Below are 22652 nucleotides of genomic sequence, written 5' to 3' on the forward strand. Positions count from 1 at the left end.
AAGGGTTATATTTGTCCTTGTACTTCTAAAAAAGGATTGTATTTATCCTTCGTTTTATTTTTTTTATTCAACTCTAATTCATATTTACCCTTTTAATTGTGAAGTCCACATCACTCCCTCATATTATTATCCTATGTGGCTACTACATGAATCTAGTCTTCTCTGATTTAATTATTATACCTCACCCATAGAAAATTGAAAGGAATCAAGTGAAAAAAATCTTTTCCAATTATTTTCAAAACTTGGCCATCCAAGCGTATATATAAATACAATCTGCAGCTTCTACATAACCCTCAAAATTCATTACCAATCTATTTGTATCTTCTTTTCTAATATTTACATCATTAACCCTTTTCTAAGAGTACAACAAATATAATCCTTTTTGAATTCAAATATTTATCAAGTATTAAAAAGTTGTTGTAAATCACAATTATTTAACTTATGATGGTTCTTTTCTTTTTTTAGGAGAATTACACATATTTCCAATATCCAAGATATCATATCTAGGGTAAATTTAAAATAGATCATGTGATCATCTTTAATGTTATTTACTTTTCAAAATAAGTTAGTTTTTGAAGTTTGATCACACATATTATAAAAAAGGCTTATAAGTTAAAAAGAATTTGGTGAAGAAGCTACTAAAGTCAAGATTAATAATACTTCATAGATTGATCATTCCAAATTATAAGTTTTCATCTTATATGTTTCTAGAATATGTCATCAAAATTTCTAAAATTAATTTATTTTGAAATATGCTTTTTCAAAAAGTACTTTTGTTACAAGCCACTATTTTGAAATGTTTTTGTCACAACTATTATATTGAAATGTGTGGTTCTTACGAGTGTTTTTGTTATAATCTATTATTTTGAAATGCACTTGTAGAAAAAACATGTTTGTTAGAATTCAAATGACTACGAGTGACACTCACACTATTACTCCAAATTCTAAATTTATTAAAACCAAGAATTAGCCAATTTTTAAGACACTCAAAAAGTAAGTTTATAAATAAAAATGAATACTTCAAATATATACATAAATAAAATAATCCGAGAAAACCCGCTTATTAGAAAAGTATGCAATTATAGCAAAAGTGTAGGGTGGAATCTACAATTAGCCCAAAAGGAAAAAATATTTAAAAAACAGCTAAAGCAAAGAGAGTCACATGGTCAAAAATAAAGTATAGTAGATGTAAGTTTTAAGCGAGCGAAAAAAACTCAAATTCACCGCCAAAATTTGGCGCTCCTCCAAAATTCGAAATTCAAAGCAATTGTATAATGCCAATTTCAATATTCGATTTGTTTCTCCCTCCTATACTTTCGCTGTACCTTCATCTCTCTGCTCACCATTAATGGTACAACTCAGTATCATTTTCAGGTATTTCTTCCAAACCCTAATTTACTCTTCAATTCAACAATAAACCCTCTCTTTGTCTTTCTTTTCCAATTCTCTTTCACCATAACTGCAAAACCACCTCAGCCATTAGTCGTTCAACTAATTTTAGATCTGATAGATTTTTGTTTCATGCGATTGGTCTGTGGCGCTGGCTAGAAATTTGTATATTCTGGAGTTATTAGTTTGGTGAAGTTATGGTGAGAGAGCAAAGTATTGAATCATTTTACACTCGGTTGCGGAGTTCAGCTCTAGCGTCAGCTTCTACATCACCACTGCTAGTTTTCCCCTCAACTTCTGATGTTGATTCACTTTGTGCTCTCAAGATAATAGGGCATGTTCTTGAATCTGATTCTGTTAGATATGCTTGTTACCCAGTTTCAAGTTTTAAAGAGATTTATAAGTATACTGGGGATAATCTAGGGGCAGCTGCTGATGAGCCAATTACGATTTTGCTGATTAATTGGGGGTGTCAAAGGGATCTTAAGAAAATTCTAGAAATTGGTCCCTTAGCACGTGTTTTTGTTGTGGATAGTCATAGACCTATACACTTGCATAATTTGAGTAACCAGAATGATAGGGTTATCGTGTTATACACTAGGGATGATGAGCAGCAGGCTGATTTAGCGTATGATTTTGATGTTTCTGCTTTGGCAAATGCTAGTGATTTGAACAGTGACGATGAGTTTGAAGACGAATCTGATAGTGAAGATGAAAATGATAGTGAGAGTGAGGAGGAAGATGGGGATGAGATGAGGAAGAAGAGGAGGGTTTCTGCGGAAAATGAGGGCGACCCTGTTAAGCTTTTCGGGAAATTGAAGAGGGAATACTATTACATGGGTAACTTCCATGGGAAGCCATCTGGTTGTTTGATGTATGAACTGTCCCATTTTTTGAGAAAGAATACTAATGCGTTGCTTTGGTTGGCCTGTGTAGCTTTAACTGATCAGTTTGTTCATGAGAGATTAACCGATGAGCGTTATCAGGCTGGGGTAATGGAGCTAGAACAGCATATCAATAGTTCAGGCAATTTAGACTCTATCACCTCAGTTACTCTCAAGGATGGGACAAAGGTCACAGCACCAAATTCTTCAAGGATTGCATATGAGTATGAACCAAGGCTGATGTTGTTACAAGAGTGGAACTTGTTTGATTCGATGTTGTGTTCATCCTACATTGCAACTAAAATGAAGACATGGAGTGACACTGGGATTAAGAAGATGCAGCTTCTTTTAGGTCGAATGGGTTTTGCACGCGAGGAATGCAAACAAAAGTTTCAGTACATGAGCATTGAGATCAAGAGGAGAATGAAGGACATGTTTGAACAGTATTTGCCGGAATTTGGCCTCACTGATTTCTATTATAGAGGTTTCTTGCTTCTTCATGGGTATAGTTCAAAAGTTTCAGCAGCTGATGTGGTATATGGGGTTACAGCACTTCTAGAGTCATTTGTAGAGTCAGATGGCTCATGTGCCTCCAAACAGTTTGGGGAGGCTTACGATGCGTTATCCTTGACCAAGCTTGACAAGTTGGAAAATGGAATGCGACAAGCTATCAAGGTTCAAAGGGCAATTCTTAGACAAGGGAGTGCAGCGATTACCAAGAAAGGTTCTATAAGAAGTGGGAGTAAATTTAGGTGGGTGAAGCTTGAAGACTCGGCAGATGCAAAGCTCCTGTGTCATCCTCAGGCTTTAACTAAATTTGGTTACTTTTTAATGGATGCTTTACGTGAGAAAGGAGCAAGGATGAAACCATTGATCTGCATTTGCTACACCCAGGAACGAAGTAAAGTGTTGATTGTAGCAATATGTGGGAAGCCACGGCTTGGTGCAGTCCAAGGAAATGCATTTGGACTTGCATTCAGAAGTTCAGCTGAAGAGACAGGAGCTGAGTTCTTTCATGAACTATTTGAATCATCATGGATAGTTTTGGATGCAGTTGCTGTCAATTCATTCATGATCAGGCTAACAGAGAAGCTTTTGTAATGAGGTTTATTCAAACAACCTTTCTTTTTACCATTTAACTGTAGTTCTGTTCTTCAGAAGTTTAATAGTCTCCTGTGAGAAGCTCCCTTGGATTGTACTCATCCAAAATAATTCATTAGCTATGGACTTAATTCACGTATGTAACCAAGTTGGCTGCTTGTCTTCATTTGTTATTACAATTTATTTTCACTTGTATTTAGTTTGATCATGTCAAAGCTATTATCATGTAACACTATGCTTCTTACTCTCTTTGTATTCTGTGTTTGATCTTCTTACTATAAGAATGTGTGCTTGCTCATAAATCTTATGTATCTTAAAATGATTTTGTGGAAGCTACTATCAGTTCTGTGAGGTAATGTGACTATCACCATTAATGCAGCTTTGGGATTTTGTCATTCATTTCATTGTTTGAGCTAGTATTATGGGGTGACTGAACCACTTACATTTACTTTGCCTTTAACTTCAGCATACTGCTAGTAGTTGTATCATGTATGGGATAATTGTCTTTCATTTTTTGATCCTAATTGTGATTCAGCAGACTTTTGATGCAAAAGATAGTACTCAAGAGCTATTCCCCTCACAATTTGGATGGCATAGCTTGACTGGGAAAGATTAAGCCATTAAAGTTTTCAAGAAGTTGCATTGAAGAAGAGAAAGAGAACTTGAAATGTGTGTAGAAAGAGTTTAAAAGACAAGATTTTGTCCCTTGGGTTTGAACCATTGCTCAAAGTTGGCTCTATACATACCATGGATCATAAGCAATTCAAATATTCAAAGTTCTTTTTCCTTGTCAACTGTATCAGTAAAATAACTGATCTATTACTGCAAAAGCCACCTTATCGTTATATATGGAGATAACTTGGAGGTTTCCTTTGATCCTTCCTAATTGTGCCTTTTTAAAGTCCGTTTCTTAAGAATCCTTCTCACTGTGAGTCACAATTTGTGACCTTTGGATGCCAAAGCTTTTTGAGTCCTCCTTAGATTGCCTTTAGAGGCTACTCTTTTCATAGCCTGCTAATTTCACTCTTCATTTCAGATGCTTCATTTGCCTTAATCTCCTCTTATTCATTTTTTTTTTCAAATTTCTTGGTCATCTGCGTTGTACTTCCTCCCAATCTCTTTTGTTCTTTCTTTCTCCATTTCCTTCATATTTATCTTGATGTATCTCTAGGAACTCAGCTTATAGCAAAGGGAAGGAGCTGCATTTCATGTAACACTACTATGGTGAAGAGTGATTCGAGACTTTTTATTGAGATTTCCCCCCTTTTCCATTTATTGGTCATTATCTCAACTGTTACCACTAGCATCATCTTCATTCCTCTTTTTACCACTATTTTAGTTCTCTTTTTTCTACACCTGAAGTGCATCTGTCATCTTTCTACTCTGATTTTGTCCATTTTCTTAGTTATTATGTTATATTTACTGTTACCAATGTCATCCGTTTCATTCTTTCACTGCCACTGTCTTCATCATCACCTTCCATCATCGTATCTGTTTGATTATATCCGTTCGGTGTAAAGCATGTTCTCCATTCTGAAAAAGAAAGGAATACTTTCCATTCTGTACTTCAACTTCAGCTCCATTTTTTCTTCTTGTACTGCACTTCCACCGTCTTGGAAAAACTGCAACTAGACTTTGTGAAATTTGACCACTGATTCTCAACAGGAGTCTGCTTTAAACCTCTGGTTCCAGATATAATTGCAGTTGTGTTCACATTGTTTGTTATCTCAATGCCGCCATTTGTTCCTGGACAGCTTCAGCAGCATTGTCATCTTTGTAAATTGAATTGTTAAATGAAGCATTGGCCTTGCCTTTTGCACACAAATGCACTCATCACCAACTCTACTGCTTCAAATTGAAGCCTGTTAAAACTGAAAAGATGGTGAGTGTACTTGGCATGTTCAAATATATTTAATCAGATAACCAACTCCAACTTTAATTTTTTTTGGCTTTGTGCACTCAGACTTTCATGTTAAGTTTCAAAAGCTTTCAGTTCTTCAGATATTGTAGCTATTACAATAAGTTGAATCCCAGTTGACCAATTCAAGGTAATTAGCAGTATTTTCAGTGAAACACTGTTTTTTCCAGAGTATATTTATACTCTAAAGGTATAACACATTAATTTAGCTAATTTTCACTTAATCACATTCCTCCTTAACCACTTATATATATATATATATATACATACACGTTTTGGTATCTAGAGTAACTAGTGAAACATTGTTTTTTCTTCTTGGATACCACTAAAGGATTTTTTTATGGTGGTTGAGGTATACCATACCATAGTTGTGTGAGGGATTATTTTAACGAAAATGGTTAAAAACTTATTTATCTATCAGGCTAAAAATACCCCTCTATCTACCTTTTGACCTATTACTTCCCTTAAAACTAACATCCCTCTTATTATTATTAGTAGGCGAAATCCATCTGTGATCTCCTTAAGTTGGCATGAATTTTTACTTAGACACTTCAACTAAGTTTTGTTCATTTTAGAAACCTCATGTCATATCCCGTTATGTCATTTTGATACTTTTTGTTTACATGTCATAGAGTGTAATACACTCATTATTGGCGCGTGAAAGACTTGTTAAATCGTTTTTATTGTATTTTTTTCATCTTCTTCCTCATTTTCAGCCATCACCTACTAAAACTTACACTCCTTTTATGAAGAAATAAATTTGATAATGCTTCAGACAAAAAAAAATTAATGAATTTGAACCCATTGGACTCATAATATAATGATATAATAGAAATTAAAAGAAGACAATGTGAAAATCCCTACAATAGTAAAGAAGAAGAAAAATGAAAAGTCACGAATTAATGAATAATCTCAAATTAGATTTGAGTAAAACTATGTGTGGGTTTGTTATTCTACTCGAGAAGATGATGTGGGTTGGTAAGGGGGTGGGGTTAGGGTTGGTAAAGGCGGAGAAGATGTTGGGTGGATGGGGGAAGAGTGGAGAAAACACAAGGGTTGGGTGAGTGGGGTGGAGAAGATAATGTGGGTGGGATTGGGTTATTTTATTTTAAAAGCTTTTTGGGCAAAAATTTCACATGTTATTCACTCATTGGTCACTTTTTTTGTACTAAAAATCATTATTTGAGAATTATTTTTTTTATATATGTGTCATGTGTCTTCATTTAATTCGTTATTCTGACACGTCATCAGTGAGTGTATTACAAACACTTTATATATTTGATTGATAATTAAAAAAGTATCAAAATAACACAGTGAACAATGAAATGTAGTGTCTAAAATTAACAAACCCAGTTAAGGTGTCTAAGTGAAAGTTAGTTCCAACTTTAAGGGGCTATCGATGGGTTCCACATTATTATTATTTATTACATGACTCTTTCCTATTGGACAAAATTAAAACCCCAACCCACCAAAGTTAAGCCCCCCGTCCCTGACACATACCCCTGGAAATACCAAACAGAAAAATTAGGAATTTTGTTTAGAGATCTAAGGATTTAAATTTGTATAACTTACATAAATCCCATGGTGTAAGGACCTAAATTACATTCTATCCCTACTCCTTTTCAATTTATAAAAATCTCTCCAAATCAGTGTTATTCGGATGCATAGCAAACAATTCGAATACATTAAATCTGATACATTAAAACAAATCCAGTTACATTTTTAAAGAAAAAAGAATATAAAATTGAATGTGAATTCCCCAAATCACGCGTCAATTCTCTTCCAAATCCGCCCATCTTCGGTTTCAAAATTTAAATTTTCTTCTCTCAATGCTATTCCAAATCTGTCTAGCATCAAATAATTTAAATTTTCTTCTTTTAGTTCTCACCCAAATCGTAATAGATTAAAAGAAGCTGAAAACAATAGCAAATACATGATGAATACATTCAAAAATCTACAAAAGCAAGATGAGTTATGAACGATACATAAGTGATGGACTTGAGGTTTCTTCACCTAGATCATGGAAGATCCTTTCAATTTTGTTAGTAAGCTATTGTTGCATCTTTCAGGTTTTCTCTATAACAACCGACATTCAACGTGTCATCCGTCGAGAAGGATCTATATATCCTAAAGCTTAATTGGTGTCTTATGTACATGAAATATGAAGCTAATCAATAAACACATGTGTTCCTTTATAGTTATTAGGATTATTCAAAAATCATCTCAAAAAGATTTTATTTTAGTAAATATTTTATTAAATTAGTTTAGCTTAAAGTATAATTAAATTACTTTATAATTAAGTTAATTATTTTTATTTCTTTAAGATTAAGAAGCTCGTAAATTAATTATATTGATTCAACTATTTCAATTTTAGCTGAATTCGCCAAAACAACTCAATTTGGCTACTTTTCAAATTTCAATGGGCTACATTTAGCAACCTAATATCAACCCAATTCTTCCTCCAAACCCATTCCACAACATTACATTCATCAACAATTCACAACAATACATAAAACAATAACCTAAACCCCAACCTCAATCCTAGTTTCCAATTCTTCTGACCCACATTTCTGCAAGACCCGACTCGTATAGCTTTTTCTTCCCAAAGAGGAGTTGCATCCAATAACAACTTGTGTACAATACCATAGAACCGACCTTACCCCGCTTATGCTAAAATCCATCGGATTTGGCGCAAAAGCCAGTGGATGAGCGACCATCTCTACTCCTTGATAAGTCTTAATGCTCCTAGATGTTTTGATGATCTCCTCACAAATGCAGGACTCGGTCCTCTGTAGAGTATGCTCATCTAGGATCATATGCTACACAACTGAAAATCTGTCTACGTCAGAAGTTGGTGAAGTCGTCAATGTACTGCACCAACCAGAAGGGACGAGGTTGTTTGTCGAATGTGTATTAACTCTTAGCGTTTGATATATTCAAGACACTAAACAACAAATCATTCATTCATGCAAAGAGAGAGAGAGAGAGAGAGATATTCAAGATTCAAATATCAAGGGACCTGATGGATTTCATTATTGCTTTCTGAACTAGTTGTTTCCTTGATTGCTTGTAGTTGTTCTTATATTGTAAGATTTGTTTCGCTTGTGATAGAAACGTCTCAACCTTGGGTGAATAATTGTAAGAGCTTATTTGAGGGCAACTTAGTGTCTTACGTCAAAGTCTATATTAATAAGTTGGGTTAGTATTGTGGGATATTCAGATATTGCTTTGGCTTATTGAGTGATAATGTATTACTCAGAAAAGAGATTAGGAGGTTAATCTATGTGTGGTTGTATGCCGAATTTTACTTTGGCTTGTGATGTTTAGTAAAAATAGTTTAGAAGCAGGCAACACAACCAACTATGTTACACATAGGTGTCTTATGAAGTCTGTGATCCAGAAAACACTTTATGAATTGCTGAATGACATAAAACTTCAATTGCTCATCTTAAGCCTTTTGGTTGCAAGTTCTTTGTTCTGAATAATGGAAAGGATGACTTTGGCAAGTTTGATGCCAGAAGGTGATTAAGGGGTGTTTCTCGGGTACACTTCTACCAACAAGGCGTACAAAGTTTCGAACAAAAGAACTTTATGGATGAAGAGAGCATGCATGTAATATTTGATGAGTTGATAATAAGAACAGTGAAGAACACAAATAAGACTTTGAATTGGAGGAGTTTATTAAGGGAAAACAAGACAAGGCAATCCAAAATCCTGGAAGAAAGCAAGTGGCTAGGGAAAACAATATAGAACTCAGAGAAAAACATGGTCCATTTGGTTCAGCCCATGAGGAAATATCTCGAAATCCGGAGTGTGAAAAAGGTGAATCCACTGTTGATGTTGAAGAAGATATAACTAGAAGGTACGGATGGAACATCAATCTTCACATCCACTGGACAATCTTATCTCCCCACTTGACTCCGGAATACAAACTACATCTAACAAAAAGAAATCTAGTTGCATATTCAGTGTCATATCAACCATTGAGCCTAAGAATATCAAAGAGGATTTACAGGATGCTGATTGGGTGACATCAAAGCATGAAGAACTTCAATATGAAAGAAGCAAAATATGGCACTTAGTCCCTTGCCTCTCAACAGAACCATTATTGCGAATATGTGGGTCTTTGGAAACAAACTTGATGAGCATGAGATCATTATAAGAAATAACTCAAGACTCATGGTACAAAGATGTAATCAAGAGGAATGGATTGACTACGACGAGACCTTTGCTTGTATAGCTAGAATGGAAACAATTAGAATCTTGATAGCTTTTGCTGCCCATATGGAGTTTAAACTGTTTCAAATGGATGTCAAGAGTGCTTTCTTGAATGGGCATTTGAAGGAAGAGGTGTATGTTAAACAATCTCCGGGTTTTGAAGATGCTGATCTCCCAAACCATGTGCTAAAGTTGTATAAAGCTCTGTATGGCCTAAAGCAAGCTCCTAGAGATTGGTACGAGCGCCTGTCGAAGTTCCTCCTTGCAAACAAGTTCAAGAGAGGTAAAATTGATAATACTGTTTTCCTTGAATCAAGATTTAAGGAGTTGTGGATACATAGATGATATCATTTTGGAGCTATTTCAGATTCATTAGCAAAAAGTTTGCTGATTTAATAGGTAGTAAATTCGAAATGAGCATAATAGGGGAGCTTACATTCTTCTTAGGACTGCAGATCAAACTGTCTTCTCAGGGCACATCAATATGTCAATAAAAGTACATAAAGGAATTGCTCAAGAATTTCAACCTTCTTTAGGCAACAATCATTGACACTCTCGTGAGCACGAGTGTGAAACTCGACTTGGATAATGAATGGATTGATGTTAATCAAACCATGTATAGGGTAATTATTGGGTCACTTATGTACCTCACTGCAAGTAGGTGTGACATAGTCGTCAGTGTAGGGATGTGTGCAAGGTGTCAAACAATTTAAAATAAATTACACTTTAAGGATGCCAAGCGAATTCTAACATATTTGTGGGCCTATTCTATTTTTACAGGTGATTCTTTTGATTTAATTGGTTATGCTAATGGTGATCATGCAAGTTTTGTTATTGATTGAAAAAACTCATCAGACATGGCACACTTGTTTGGATCATCACTGATTTCTTGGGGCACTAAGAAGTAAAATTCAGTGGCACTGTCTACAACAAAAGCAGAATATGTGGCTGCTACATCATGTTGTGCTTAATTTCTATGGATCAAGAAACAATTGGAAGACTTTGGTGTTCTCTCAGACACTATTCCTCCAATATGCGACAAATTAGTGTAATGAATATGGCCAAAAATCGTATTTAGCATAAGAGGACATAACATATAGATGTAAGTCACCACTTCCTAATTGAAAAACAAAATGTGGTGTTGAGTTTCTGTAAGACAAAAGTCCAGTTGAATTTACTTTTGGTACCTTACTACAGGTATACACTTATGGCATGTTGGATGAAGGGAAGATCTAACAATACAGGAAGGACTATATAACAAAAGGGACCTGGTCCCCGAAAGATTAGTATCACTTATGTTACAGTGTGTGTCTGTCAATGGTCACTGCCACGTTTTCCTTACCCATTTATAGCGTTAGTTTTAGACGTCTTTTCACTTTAAATTTAAGAGTCACTCATTTTCAGGGACTCGATACTCCATGTGCTTAAATACAATTGGTCTTAGTGAATCCAAACATCCTAATCTCTTCGTAATCCAAGTTTCCTCAAGAAAGGACTAGAATCACCTCATTGGATCAAACCTACACTTGTGTAGAAGATAGAAGAAATATGGATTAGTACAAACCACATGTACCAACTATGGAAACATATGCAAGTAAAACATTTGAAAACATTCACAAAAGGACATTTGGTTATAAACATGTTATGTTCACTTAAAAAGCCTCTATGCACATTCCAAGAATACATATACAACCATAACACAACAATAAGACATATCCATACTCTTAAGTAACATCATAATAAAGTCATAGTCAACATTTCATATTATAGTTTATTGGGATAATACCCAAGTACCCCCTCAACCTATGCCTGAAATCTCAGAGACACACTTATACTATACTAATGTCCTATTACCCCCCTGAACTTATTTTATTAATAATTATTTACCCCTTTTCAACCTACATGGCACTATCTTGTGGGCCCAACGATGGTTGACTTTTTTTTCAAACTAGTGCCACGTAAGCTAAAAAGGGGTAGAAAATTACTTATAAAATAAGTTCAGGGGGGTAATAGGACCTTAGTATAGTATAAGTGTGTCTCTGGGATTTCGGACATAGGTTGAGGGGGTACTTGTGCATTTTCCCTAGTTTATTCTATCAATATATTATGAGACCTTACTTGTAACTCCAAACTCAAGTCTACTAGTGCAATGTGTATGTGAAGCCCATATCCCCCCCCCCCCCGAATCAAACTATCAAGAAGATCACAAACATTGTTATTTACCTCATACATCATCATAACAAGTATAGCCAACAACATACATACCAAGTGAGACCAACATTATGTATATCATGTGAAACCAACATCATGCATATCATATGAGACCAACATCATGCACATCATATATACATAAAGAACTACCCTAGAACTCCTCTCAATATCTACTTTGGAAATGTATAGGTAAAGTCTCATACCCTAACCTACACCAAGTAACACCTCTTAAGTAGTCCTAGTTGGTGTTTATCTTTTTACTTTCATTCATTCATTCATTTTAACATTTGAAATACTTTGTTATAACAAATATAGACCATGTGAGCTACATGATATACGGTGTCCACTCCTCACATCGAATGGAGGGAATCCTACTTGCCAAGGTAAGATATAAACATTTGTAATAGCATCTAGATGGATCCACTAGCTAAGGTTCCTATGAGGGTACATAATTAAAAAAATAGGAGGTTGTTACTAGAAACACTTTTATGCTAATTAGCATTATAGTTTCCACCTCATGTGTAAACCACCTTTCTTTTGTGAAGGAAAACCTCTCATTGTCAAGTTCACTTGGTGCTAAGCTAAATTTCCCTTTTAAAGCGTCTTTAAGTCTTTATTAACATTAATTCATAACATAAGCATTAGGAGTCTAAACCTCATATAACATATACATAGATCATAGGTTTTAGGATGAGAAAACTCTTTCATCACAAACCCAACATCATGTGAGAATAGTACTTCGTCACCATAGTCATAAAATGTACATAAGAATTACCTCCAATTCCCCTTAATAGCACACCTACCATCATCTCACAATCATCACATTCATATAATTATAATGCATTCATAAATCCATCATTCATACTTCAAATAATCAACATTACCAAGATAAACTTACAATACTACAATAGAATGTTCATAGCCTTGAAGGTCTTACACATGACCTTCAAGATACCCTTGCAAGATTCATCCCAAATTCGCAATATTCATCCATCAAATAGGTTATCATCATCATACAATAGTGAATTATACAAGATATACTCAATTACATACCTCTAATCATTACTCAAATAATTCAAGAGTTAGGGTTAAAGAGAAGAGGAACATTCATGGATCTTTTGAGAATTAGGTTAAAAACCTAAGATAATACCTAAATTCATCAATAAATATTAATAATCAATCATTATCAATCAATTCTAGACCAAATAATTCAAGTTTGAAAGAGACCCACTAAATAGAATAAAATGTAGAAACTTGGAACAATATTGAAATCAATTTTGAAGGAACCTTTTGGGAAAAGGAGTTCCAAGAGTAAAGAGTTGCCATACCTTTATAATCCTTAAGGATTAATGAAAAAAGCCTTTTTTCTTGAACCCTACTTGAAGCTTTGGCCTTCTTCTTTGATGGGGTATTTCATTAATGAGAGAATCTAGATAGAAGTGAGAGAAATTTGATTTTCAATTTGGGGATTTGTTGTGATGTGGGAATGAGTGTAAAATGACCTAAAGTCATCATATATTAAACCCCTATAATACCGAAACTACCCCTCATTTAGTTGGACTTTTAAAATAAAAGTCCAACTTGACTTTAAGTTGGAACCCCGTCCAGTCTCAACAGACACCTTCACGAGCCGTGAAGGACACCACAACTCGTGGTGTGGTGTGGCTCGTGAATAGTGATGAAGTAGCCCCCTTAAATGTGCCACCCTTCTAAATTTTTAAGTGAAGACCACGACCAAGGACCTTGCCTTTCAAGTGCACCACGAGTCATGAGGTGGCTCCTGGTGTCTTGGGAAGTAGCTACCCCTACTTTGGTCTCTCAAACTCCTAAGGGAAGTTCACGACCATCCTCTTAGATCATCAAGTGCACCACGTGTCGTGAAGCAGGTCGTGGTGCCTTGGACAGTAGCTAGTCCAAGATTCCTCATTTTTCGTTGGCCAAGTCAACTCCATGAGCCCCCCACTTGCTCGTGGTCATGCTCGTGGAGGTTGAAGAAGTAGCCTCCCTCTTTTGGGGCAGCCTTGGCTTGCCCCTCAAGGTTGGCGCTCCTCCCTTGGCCTTGACCCCTTAAACCCCTCCTTAGGTGCATTTATAGATGTACAATATTTTTTTCATAGTCAAACTTTTAGACACCTCTTTTAAACCATCCCACTAGCACTAACACTACACTAGCCTTGGTATTTATTCCACCGGACATCATGGTGGTTTTTAATTCCCTCATGAACTTATCTTCTCAAACTAAGTTATTTACCCTAATATATGAACACAAACATATTTATAATCCTTTTAAAGTCATTATACTAGGCATAGAGATCTAGCTTAAGTCATTGGATTTTCGAGGTGTAAGAAGCGAATAGTAATAATGGAAAGCCAAACGGTGATGAATGGTAGAGTCTTCGACTCTGGCATTCTTACAGTGTTTGGAATGCCCACTTTTTTTAATTTTGTTTCTCTGTATATTTGGAATCATTATTTTGAAGCCATAATACCATACTTGCATGAACCTGATGTGCGAGAATGCTACTATAAAATGGAGCTTCTAAGTGATGAAGGGGTTAGGACTACCATTAAAGAAGTAAAGATTTTTCTTGATGAGGAAACTCCGGGAATTACTATGGGTGTGCTTGTGAAAGGGATTCGGTCAATTGAAGCCTACAAACCCTCCTGTGAGTTCACTAAACATGCTATAAAGCGAGGGGACATAAAGCGAGCAGGTCTATCAGAGAAGTTTTTGAAGGGGGAATACCAGCTATCCTCTGAGTTCATGAATAAGGTACTGCTACCAAGGACAAAGAAGACATTTATAGCATTTGTGACCTATTTCTCATGGAAAAGCTGGATGAACTAGAGGAAATCAATTTTCTTCTATAATGCTTGAACATATGCCCAAGGTGATGACTTGGAAGTTAGCCAAACATGGCATCCCTTATGGCTATTTTCTACACTATGTGTTCAAACATTTCGAATTACCTCTTGGAAGAGGAGTACCAGGTACCGTCAAGCAAATGTTTACAACTGTTACTCTTTTTTGGAGTGTGAAGGTGTTGAAGGGAAGGTTAAGGGTAGGTCTCAGGTAAAAGATCTTCTAGACCATGAAGCCTCTCTCAAATGAGAATTGACTGACCTCACAGTGATCTTGAATGATAATTCATTCAAGATCATGTTAATGTGAATGAGCGAATGTCTTTGCTGATGTGAACCCTTACCCCCTCCTTATCCATCCTAAATGTGTCCTTTCTCCTTCTCCTCTTCATCTCCGTGCCAAAAACCCTAGTGGTTGTGTGTACTATTCTTTCTGAATCATGTGGTCAGCTTTTGTGATCTAATGCTATTTGTTATTGTGCCCTGTTCAGTATGCCTGCTTTTATGCTTACCTGTATATGTTTTGTGTAGCCCATGGCCATAATTCTTAAATGTTTTGCATGCAACCCACATATGTTTACTTTCATTCCTTTTTCAATGATGTCAAAAGTGAGAATTAAGGTGAACTATTCTGACATTAAAAGGGAGCTGAACTAAGGAGGAAGAATAGTGATAGGGTGAACAACTATAGGGAATTAATGTAATTTTTGAATGAATGCTTAACACTCAAGTGAGGATGCTTGTAGGTTGTTCGTTATCATCAAAAAAGGGGAAATGATAAGTCTTAATGCTTCTATATGTTTTGATGATTTCCTCACAAATGCAGGGACACGGTTTCTGCAGAGTATACTGGTCTTGGACCATGCTATACAGATGGAATCATAAGTTGGTGAAGTCTTCAGTAAACTATAACAACTAGAAGGGACGAGGTTGTTTGTCCAATGTGTATTAACTTTTGATGTTTGATATATTCAAGACAACAAACAACAAATAATTCATTCATGCAAAGAGAGAGATTCAAGCTTCAAAACAACAAGAGACCTAATAAATTACATTATTGCTTCCTGAACTAGTTGTTTTTTTGATTGCTTGTATTTGGTCTTATATTGTTGGATTTGTTTTTCTTGTGGTAGAAACATTTCAACTTTAGGTGAATCATTGTAAGAACTATGTTGAGGGCAACTTAGTGTCTTACGTCAAAGTCTATATCAATAAGGTTGGTTAGTATAATGGGCAATGTTGGCATTTATTTGGCTCATTGAGTGATAGTGTATTACTCAGAATAGATATTAGGAGGTTAATATCTCTGTGTGGTTGTAATTGATTTTTTCTTTAACTTGTGAAGTTTAGTAAAAGCAGTTTGGAAATCCTGTAAGACATGTCCTGATTTTACTCCCTTGAGCAAGGAGGTTTCCACGTAAAGTATGTGTGTCATCTTTACTTCTAGTCCTGATTTTATATTCATTAAAATTGTGTTAAAGAGTTGATCCCATCCTACTTATTGGAAGTGTACATTTCAACACTCCCCAATGTCTCTTTTCCCCTTTTCGATTATGTCAGAGTCCTACCAAGTCACCTTTCCACTATTGGAATTGGAAAAAAGGAAAGAAATTCAAACTCTTCTTTGAATTTTCCAGTGTATTTCTCCCTAGTAAATCAACGCTAATTTCATCTATTTAATGTCATTTTTTATCCAAGTTGGAGGAGAGTAGAAAAGTTGGATAAGGGGAGAAGAGATATGAAAAAGATAAAAATTGATAAGGAGAAATAATTACAAGTTGACAAGGTCACACAATAAATACATATTAGATATATTTCTTCTCATCATTTCCTTATAATTTATTTATTTATTTATTTTAGTCCTCGAAGTTTCTCGATTTTGTGGTAGAAGAATCAATTCTCTCAAGCTTGTTGTCTTCTTGAGTTCACTACTCCAAAAGAGGTGATTTAGGTGATACTTGACAAGGTCTAAATTGAACTCTTTTCATCATCTCCGTGAGTATTGAGTTAGCTTTTGATGTTCAAGGGTGAAAGAAAAATTGATACAAGTCTCGAAAAATCCTAAAATGGATTGTATACACTAAGTATAAATTGATATATTGGTTGAGTGCAATATATATAGGTCCAAAAATCATATAGGTGTTTGGAAAGTGAATTAGGCTGCATACACTTGGTTTAAAGTTTGATATACAGAAAGTGGACTAAAATACAGTCTATATACATAAATATATGCTCATTGTATATGAGATTTTCGGGGACAAAAATGGGCCGGCCTATCTTTTTCATAAACAAATGGGAAACTTACATAAATATACTATAATAACAAAATATTTACCATTTTTAGCAATAATATTTCTTTTTCACTTGATCACTTTTAATTCATTTATAATACAAGTTCAATTCATATTACAATAAACAATTTTTTATTCACATATAATACAAATTTTAATGATAAACAATTCATTTATCACACATTTTAATTCACTTATAATACAATATGTCAAACTTTTACCAAACAAACATAATATATTTTTAAAAACAATTATAATTCATATATAATTCATATAAATTGCATACATGATTCACTTTTAATACATATGACAGATTTAACATAGTATTGCTATAAATGGTAATAAATAAAAAGTATTGCTAAAATCAGTAATTATTTATTAAAAGGCCCACTAAATTTGAGATTTTTTGTCAAAAAGGCCCACATTCTAACTTTCTTATTTTACTCTTATTATTTGTATTAATTCTTATCCTTTTATTTGATTTGGTTTAATTTAATTTGATTTGATTTAATCAATTAAGGAGTCATTTTCTTAAAAATAAAAAATTATTATTCTTTGCTTAACTACTTTTTAAAGTTAATATTATAAATTATGTTTATAATCATTTTTCTAAAAATTAGACAAAATATATTCTAAATAATTCGTAGGATAAACGTGTATTAGAGAACACTTGAAATGCTTAAAAACCTTCTTGAAATGCAAATGATAACTTTTTACCCATTTTCTCTAAATTTTTCAAGACATAATTTGTTAGTCTTTTTAAATTATATGTTTTCTTAATTTCTCTAAAAAATTAAGTGGCGACTCTTTTGTAAGTGTTTTTATGAAATTGTTTTATACTTAGAACACTTCAAAAATGACTTTTTTAAAGATAGTAAAATTATAGCATAACAGTCTCCTTTAGTGAATGTTCAAATCCTTTTGAGTGAAAACATACTTCAAACTCTTGTGGTCGATAAACACATCTACATTAACAATATATAAGTAATGTCTCCAGATCATTAAAGCAAACACTACTGTTGCTTACTCCAAATTGATATACCGTGGTTTCACAGTATTTTTAATCCTTTTTCCTTAAGTTTAGTGTGTGTCCAAAAGTCTTTGTATATTGATTTTTATGTAAGTTTCCCTTTATTTGCAGGAAATCTGTCTAAAGATGAACGCGAAAGTTTTTGAGCAAGAAATGCAGAAAAGTTACCACCTACGGAGCTTGTGACGGTCCGTCGTGCTTGTGACTGTCCGTAGGTGGCATCGTAGTGAAGATGCTTAAGAAAGATGGGAAGTCTGACCAAGTGTGGGGTTACGAAGTGCATGATGGACCATCGTAGCCATGACGGTACGTCCTTCTACTTCGTCGTGATGACCAAGTGTTATGGAACGGAGACCCTCGACGGACCGTTGTGCCTGTGATGGTCCGTCGTACCTATTCGTCGAGGATAATGAAGAAAGAAGCAGAAGGATCTGTAAAGTATAGGATGACGGAGGCTATGACGGCCCGTCGTGACCACGACGGCCCGTCACGAGGTCCGTCGACCCAGCCGCGTTTTGACAGATTTTCAGCAAATAGAGTCCTTCTTTTATTAGGTTTTTGTTTTTTTATAAATAGTTCGAAAAACCTCATTTTTGGGGTTAGACTCTCATATAGTTAAATTCTCTTATGTTAGACTCTTTGTTAGTAAACTTTGTGATTGTGTTATACTTTCGAAGAATCTTTAGTCCTCGATTAATTTCAGTAATTGAGACACTTTTTCTGGAATTGATTGTTGGTGCGTTTGTTGATTAATAAAGTGAACTTCTGGATTTTATTCTTTCTCATTGAAGTAAGTGCATGAATTCTTATATTACATATATGAATATTGTGATTATGACTATGGTATCTAAACTCCATAACTAGTGTTGTGGGAACCATGGGTGAATAATAAGGTAAAATCTAACTTAAATAACAATTCTAGAATAGTATCTTGCATGTATTGATAATTCTTTCGTTTAGAAGTCTTTTTAAGGGATGATCAACATTAGAACTCAACTTAATGCTACTTGCCAGACCAAGGAGATAGATAATAGGAACATAGATTTAGTATATACTATCTAATTGGCTGGTAGTGATTGGTACGAGGTAATAACTTAGTCAAATATCGAATACAATGCTTAATATGAGGTAAAGGTAAGGGTTAGTGTAGCAACACACGTAGCCGGACCAAGATGCGGAGTGAAATTTTCTAGATGCCGGACCAAGGATTTAGAAATACATAACTTATCACTTTGCATGCAAGATACTAGGAAAGAATTGTTATAATTAGAATTATCAAGTTAGGAACTTGTGGGGAACACTTAAACCCTAGTTACTGATATTAATTGATTAACTTCAAGGTTTGATTCTGTTAATTGGTTACTTTAATTTAGTTAGTTATCTTTAGTAATTTAGAAATAAAAACCCCCTTTTATTGTCTTTTGTTTTCTAAGGAAATAATTGACTAAATAATAGTAATAATAGATTGAAGTTAAGTCTGAACTATTTTCCTCGTGGGAACGATCCCAACCTCATTAGTTGGGTTCTTTACTTGATACGACTCCTTTACTTCTTATTTGAGAAGTAAGTTTGAGCGTATCACAAATCATGAGTCGGATAATTCTTTTCATTAGTCTTCAATTGCCTTGAGGCATAACCGATGACCTTTCTATGTTGTATCAAAACACAACCAAGACCAATTTGTGCACCATCATAATAAACTATAAAACCATTTGATGTTTATGGTAATGTTAAGATAGGACTTAAGTGAGTCTATCCTTCAACTCTTGGAAACTCTTCCCACAACTTTCAACCATAGAAATTTCACCTTCTTTTGAGTCATTGTCGTCAAAGACGAAACAATAGAGGAAAATCATTTTACAAACCTTCATAAGTAACTGTTCAAACTCAAGAAACTCCGTATTTGATGTGGACAAAGGTATAGGACTATTCTTAATCACCTCAATCTTTTTAGAATCAACCTTAATACCTTCACCAGAAATAATATGGCCAAGGAAAGCAGCATATCTCAACCAAAACTCACATTTGCTAAACTTAGCATACAATTCATGATCCTTGAAAATTTACAACACAATCCTCAAATGCTCAACATACCCATCCTTACTGTGTGAGTAAATTAAAATATCATCAATAATGCAATCACAAACATATCATGATATTGATTGAAGACTTTACTCATCAAATTCATGATCGCTGACAGGGAATTAGTCAAACCAAATGACATTACCAAAAACTCATGGTGACCATACCAAGTTTGATAAGTCATCTTCATAATGTCACTCTCCATCTCCCTCAATTGGTTATAACCCAAGTGAAGGTCAATTTTTTAGAAATAACTTGCTCATTGAAGTTGGTCAAATAAATAATCAATCATTGGAATAGGATACATATTTTAAATGGTTACATTATTCAATTTCCGTTAATCACTGCACATTCGAAGGGAAATAACCTTCTTTCGGACAAACAACACCGGAGCACCCCATGGAGTGGTACTCATTTTAATAAAATCCTTATCCAACATATCCTTCAATTGGCCCTTTAACTCTTTAAGTTCTATTGGGGTCGTTTCTCCTTTGATAACTCTTTAAGGGATGTCAATAGGGGCCATACAATAAGAAAAATATAAATAGGCAACATATCTTGGAGAAGGTCGATACCAAGTCTATTTCCCTTTCGGGAGGAATACGAAGAAAATCATTATGAAATATTTAAAAAAACTCATTCACAATCGAAACTAACTCAAGAGTGGGATTTTAGAATATGTATCCCTATCCCCGACTAGATAATAAATGCAACCCTTAGAATTATTTTTTCTAGCCTTTGCCAAAATAGAATCTGACCCTTAAGAGCATTATTTCCCATTTCCATGACATGATAGGTTCGTTTAGAACCTTGGATATGACCAATTGGGTATATGAAAGCATATCATGTAGAAAGTCAGTTCATCCCAAAAGTAACATTAAAATCTAACATATCAAGCTCTATAAGAAAACATAAATAGAACAATTTCTATAAACTCTCTTAGCAACAATAGAATCATCAACAAGAGTAGAGATATGAAAGAGATTTAAAAGGATTTTGATACCAACATTAGATCTCACTGTCATATAAGGAGTAAAAATGATAACATAACACATAAACCAATAAGGCATAAACCTCAAGGTGAAATACTCTCAACATATTGTTCACAACATCAAGAGAAACCTCGTGATCCTGTCGAGTCTACAGAGCATAAATTTTTTTTCTGGAGTACCCAAACCGGAACCAATAGGCAAAGCTTGCATACCATCCCTTTCCTTATAGGAAGCAATGGGTAATCTCTAATTTTATGACCACTCTTTCCATAATTAAAGTAATCATCCGTACCAGTTAAATATTTATCATCATGTTTCGTGTCACAACATATGCAATTAGGCATCGATGAGCTACCAATATTTCCTCCGGAGGCTTAACGTTTAAACACCCTATCCTTGTTGAGCTTTGAGGTCGAAGCATTAGAATAACATTTAACGAAAACCTTTGTCGGAATTTAGAACAGCCTTGTCCACTGGACTAAGAATGAGAGAAGTCACCCTCACCCACACTAGCCCTTTTGGACTCCCTTGCCCGCTCTTTGAGTTTCTGTTATTCAATTTTTTGGGCATGTAATATCAAACATGAGATATCCATCTCTTTGATTAGAATAACAATTTAACATTTTTTGACAACCAAGTCAGAAATATCCTACAAAAACTTACTCATCCTTGCCCTATAGTTGGTAGCCATAGTTGGAGCATACTTAGCCAATTGAGTAAAATCCAAAGCATACTCTTTCACAGTCATATTACCTTGTCAGAGATTATGATTTGAAGCACTTTTGCCTTCCTCATCTCAAAAGGGAAGAAATGATCAAGAAAATCTACTATAAATTTCTCTCAATCAAGTGGACATGTATCTATATCCCCCTCACCTTTCATTTTTCAACCAAAGTTGAGTAACACACTTTGGTTGATAAATGAACAATTACGCCTTCTCTATTGTAGATACTCTCATAATTCCCACTATCTTCTAAGTATCACCAATGAACTCTTAAGGATCCTCATCCACTTTTAACCTATGAAACTCCAAGGGATTTATCCTAGTGAATCCTTTTGTCCTTGATATCGTTGCACCCACTTTTAGGTTCATATGAAGAATGACGTCTCTATTATCTTGGACCATCATATATTGAATCAGTACTTGAAAAAGGCTCAAAATTTGGCATAATTCATTTGTTCGGCCAAAGGATCAATCAAAACTTGAGAACCCTCAGTCTCGACATTATTGCTCACATTCTTTCTCACATAAGCTCTTAGAGGGCCATACCTTAGAAAGAACTGTACAAGATTTAGAAGAAGGATGATTATAGTGTTAAACTCTATAACACGACTTTAGACTAACGAAATAAGTGAAGGTTCCTATATGCTACTTTTTCTCCTATTCATAAAGTAGGCGTTTCACACTCATGAACGAAATACTTCTCAACGCGACTTGTCAGTCATCCTAAGACCTTTTTTAAAACCTTGTACTTAGAATATCAAGGTTTTCATGATCCAAAATAAACCATAGATGTGACATGACGTGTAAGATCCCGAGAATCCCTATACAATAAACTTGACATGCATACAACATAATATAACAGAGAAAAGTAGAATTTAAGTAGAAAAGATCATATCATAAATGAGTTGACACAAAAGCGGAAGTCTAATCATAGTCTCGACAAGACAATA

General features: G+C 34.6%; 1 protein-coding gene across 1 annotated transcript; it reads left to right on the forward strand.

The window, feature by feature from the left end:
* The first annotated feature begins 1167 nt into the window (after window positions 1-1167).
* Window positions 1168-3676, forward strand: LOC101249010 (uncharacterized). The gene has a single exon (XM_004247017.5). The coding sequence runs from the start codon at window positions 1587-1589 to the stop codon at window positions 3372-3374; it is 1788 nt and encodes a 595-aa protein (XP_004247065.1). The 5' UTR covers window positions 1168-1586; the 3' UTR covers window positions 3375-3676.
* Window positions 3677-22652: the final 18976 nt, after the last annotated feature.

The sequence above is a fragment of the Solanum lycopersicum genome, chromosome 9, assembly GCF_036512215.1.
Source record: "Solanum lycopersicum chromosome 9, SLM_r2.1".
Classification (NCBI taxonomy): Eukaryota; Viridiplantae; Streptophyta; class Magnoliopsida; order Solanales; family Solanaceae; genus Solanum; species Solanum lycopersicum.

What these genes read in the sequence shown, in the direction of transcription:
- LOC101249010 (XM_004247017.5), top strand. Translation starts at nt 1,587, where the DNA reads ATGGTGAGAGAGCAAAGTATTGAATCATTTTACACTCGGTTGCGGAGT.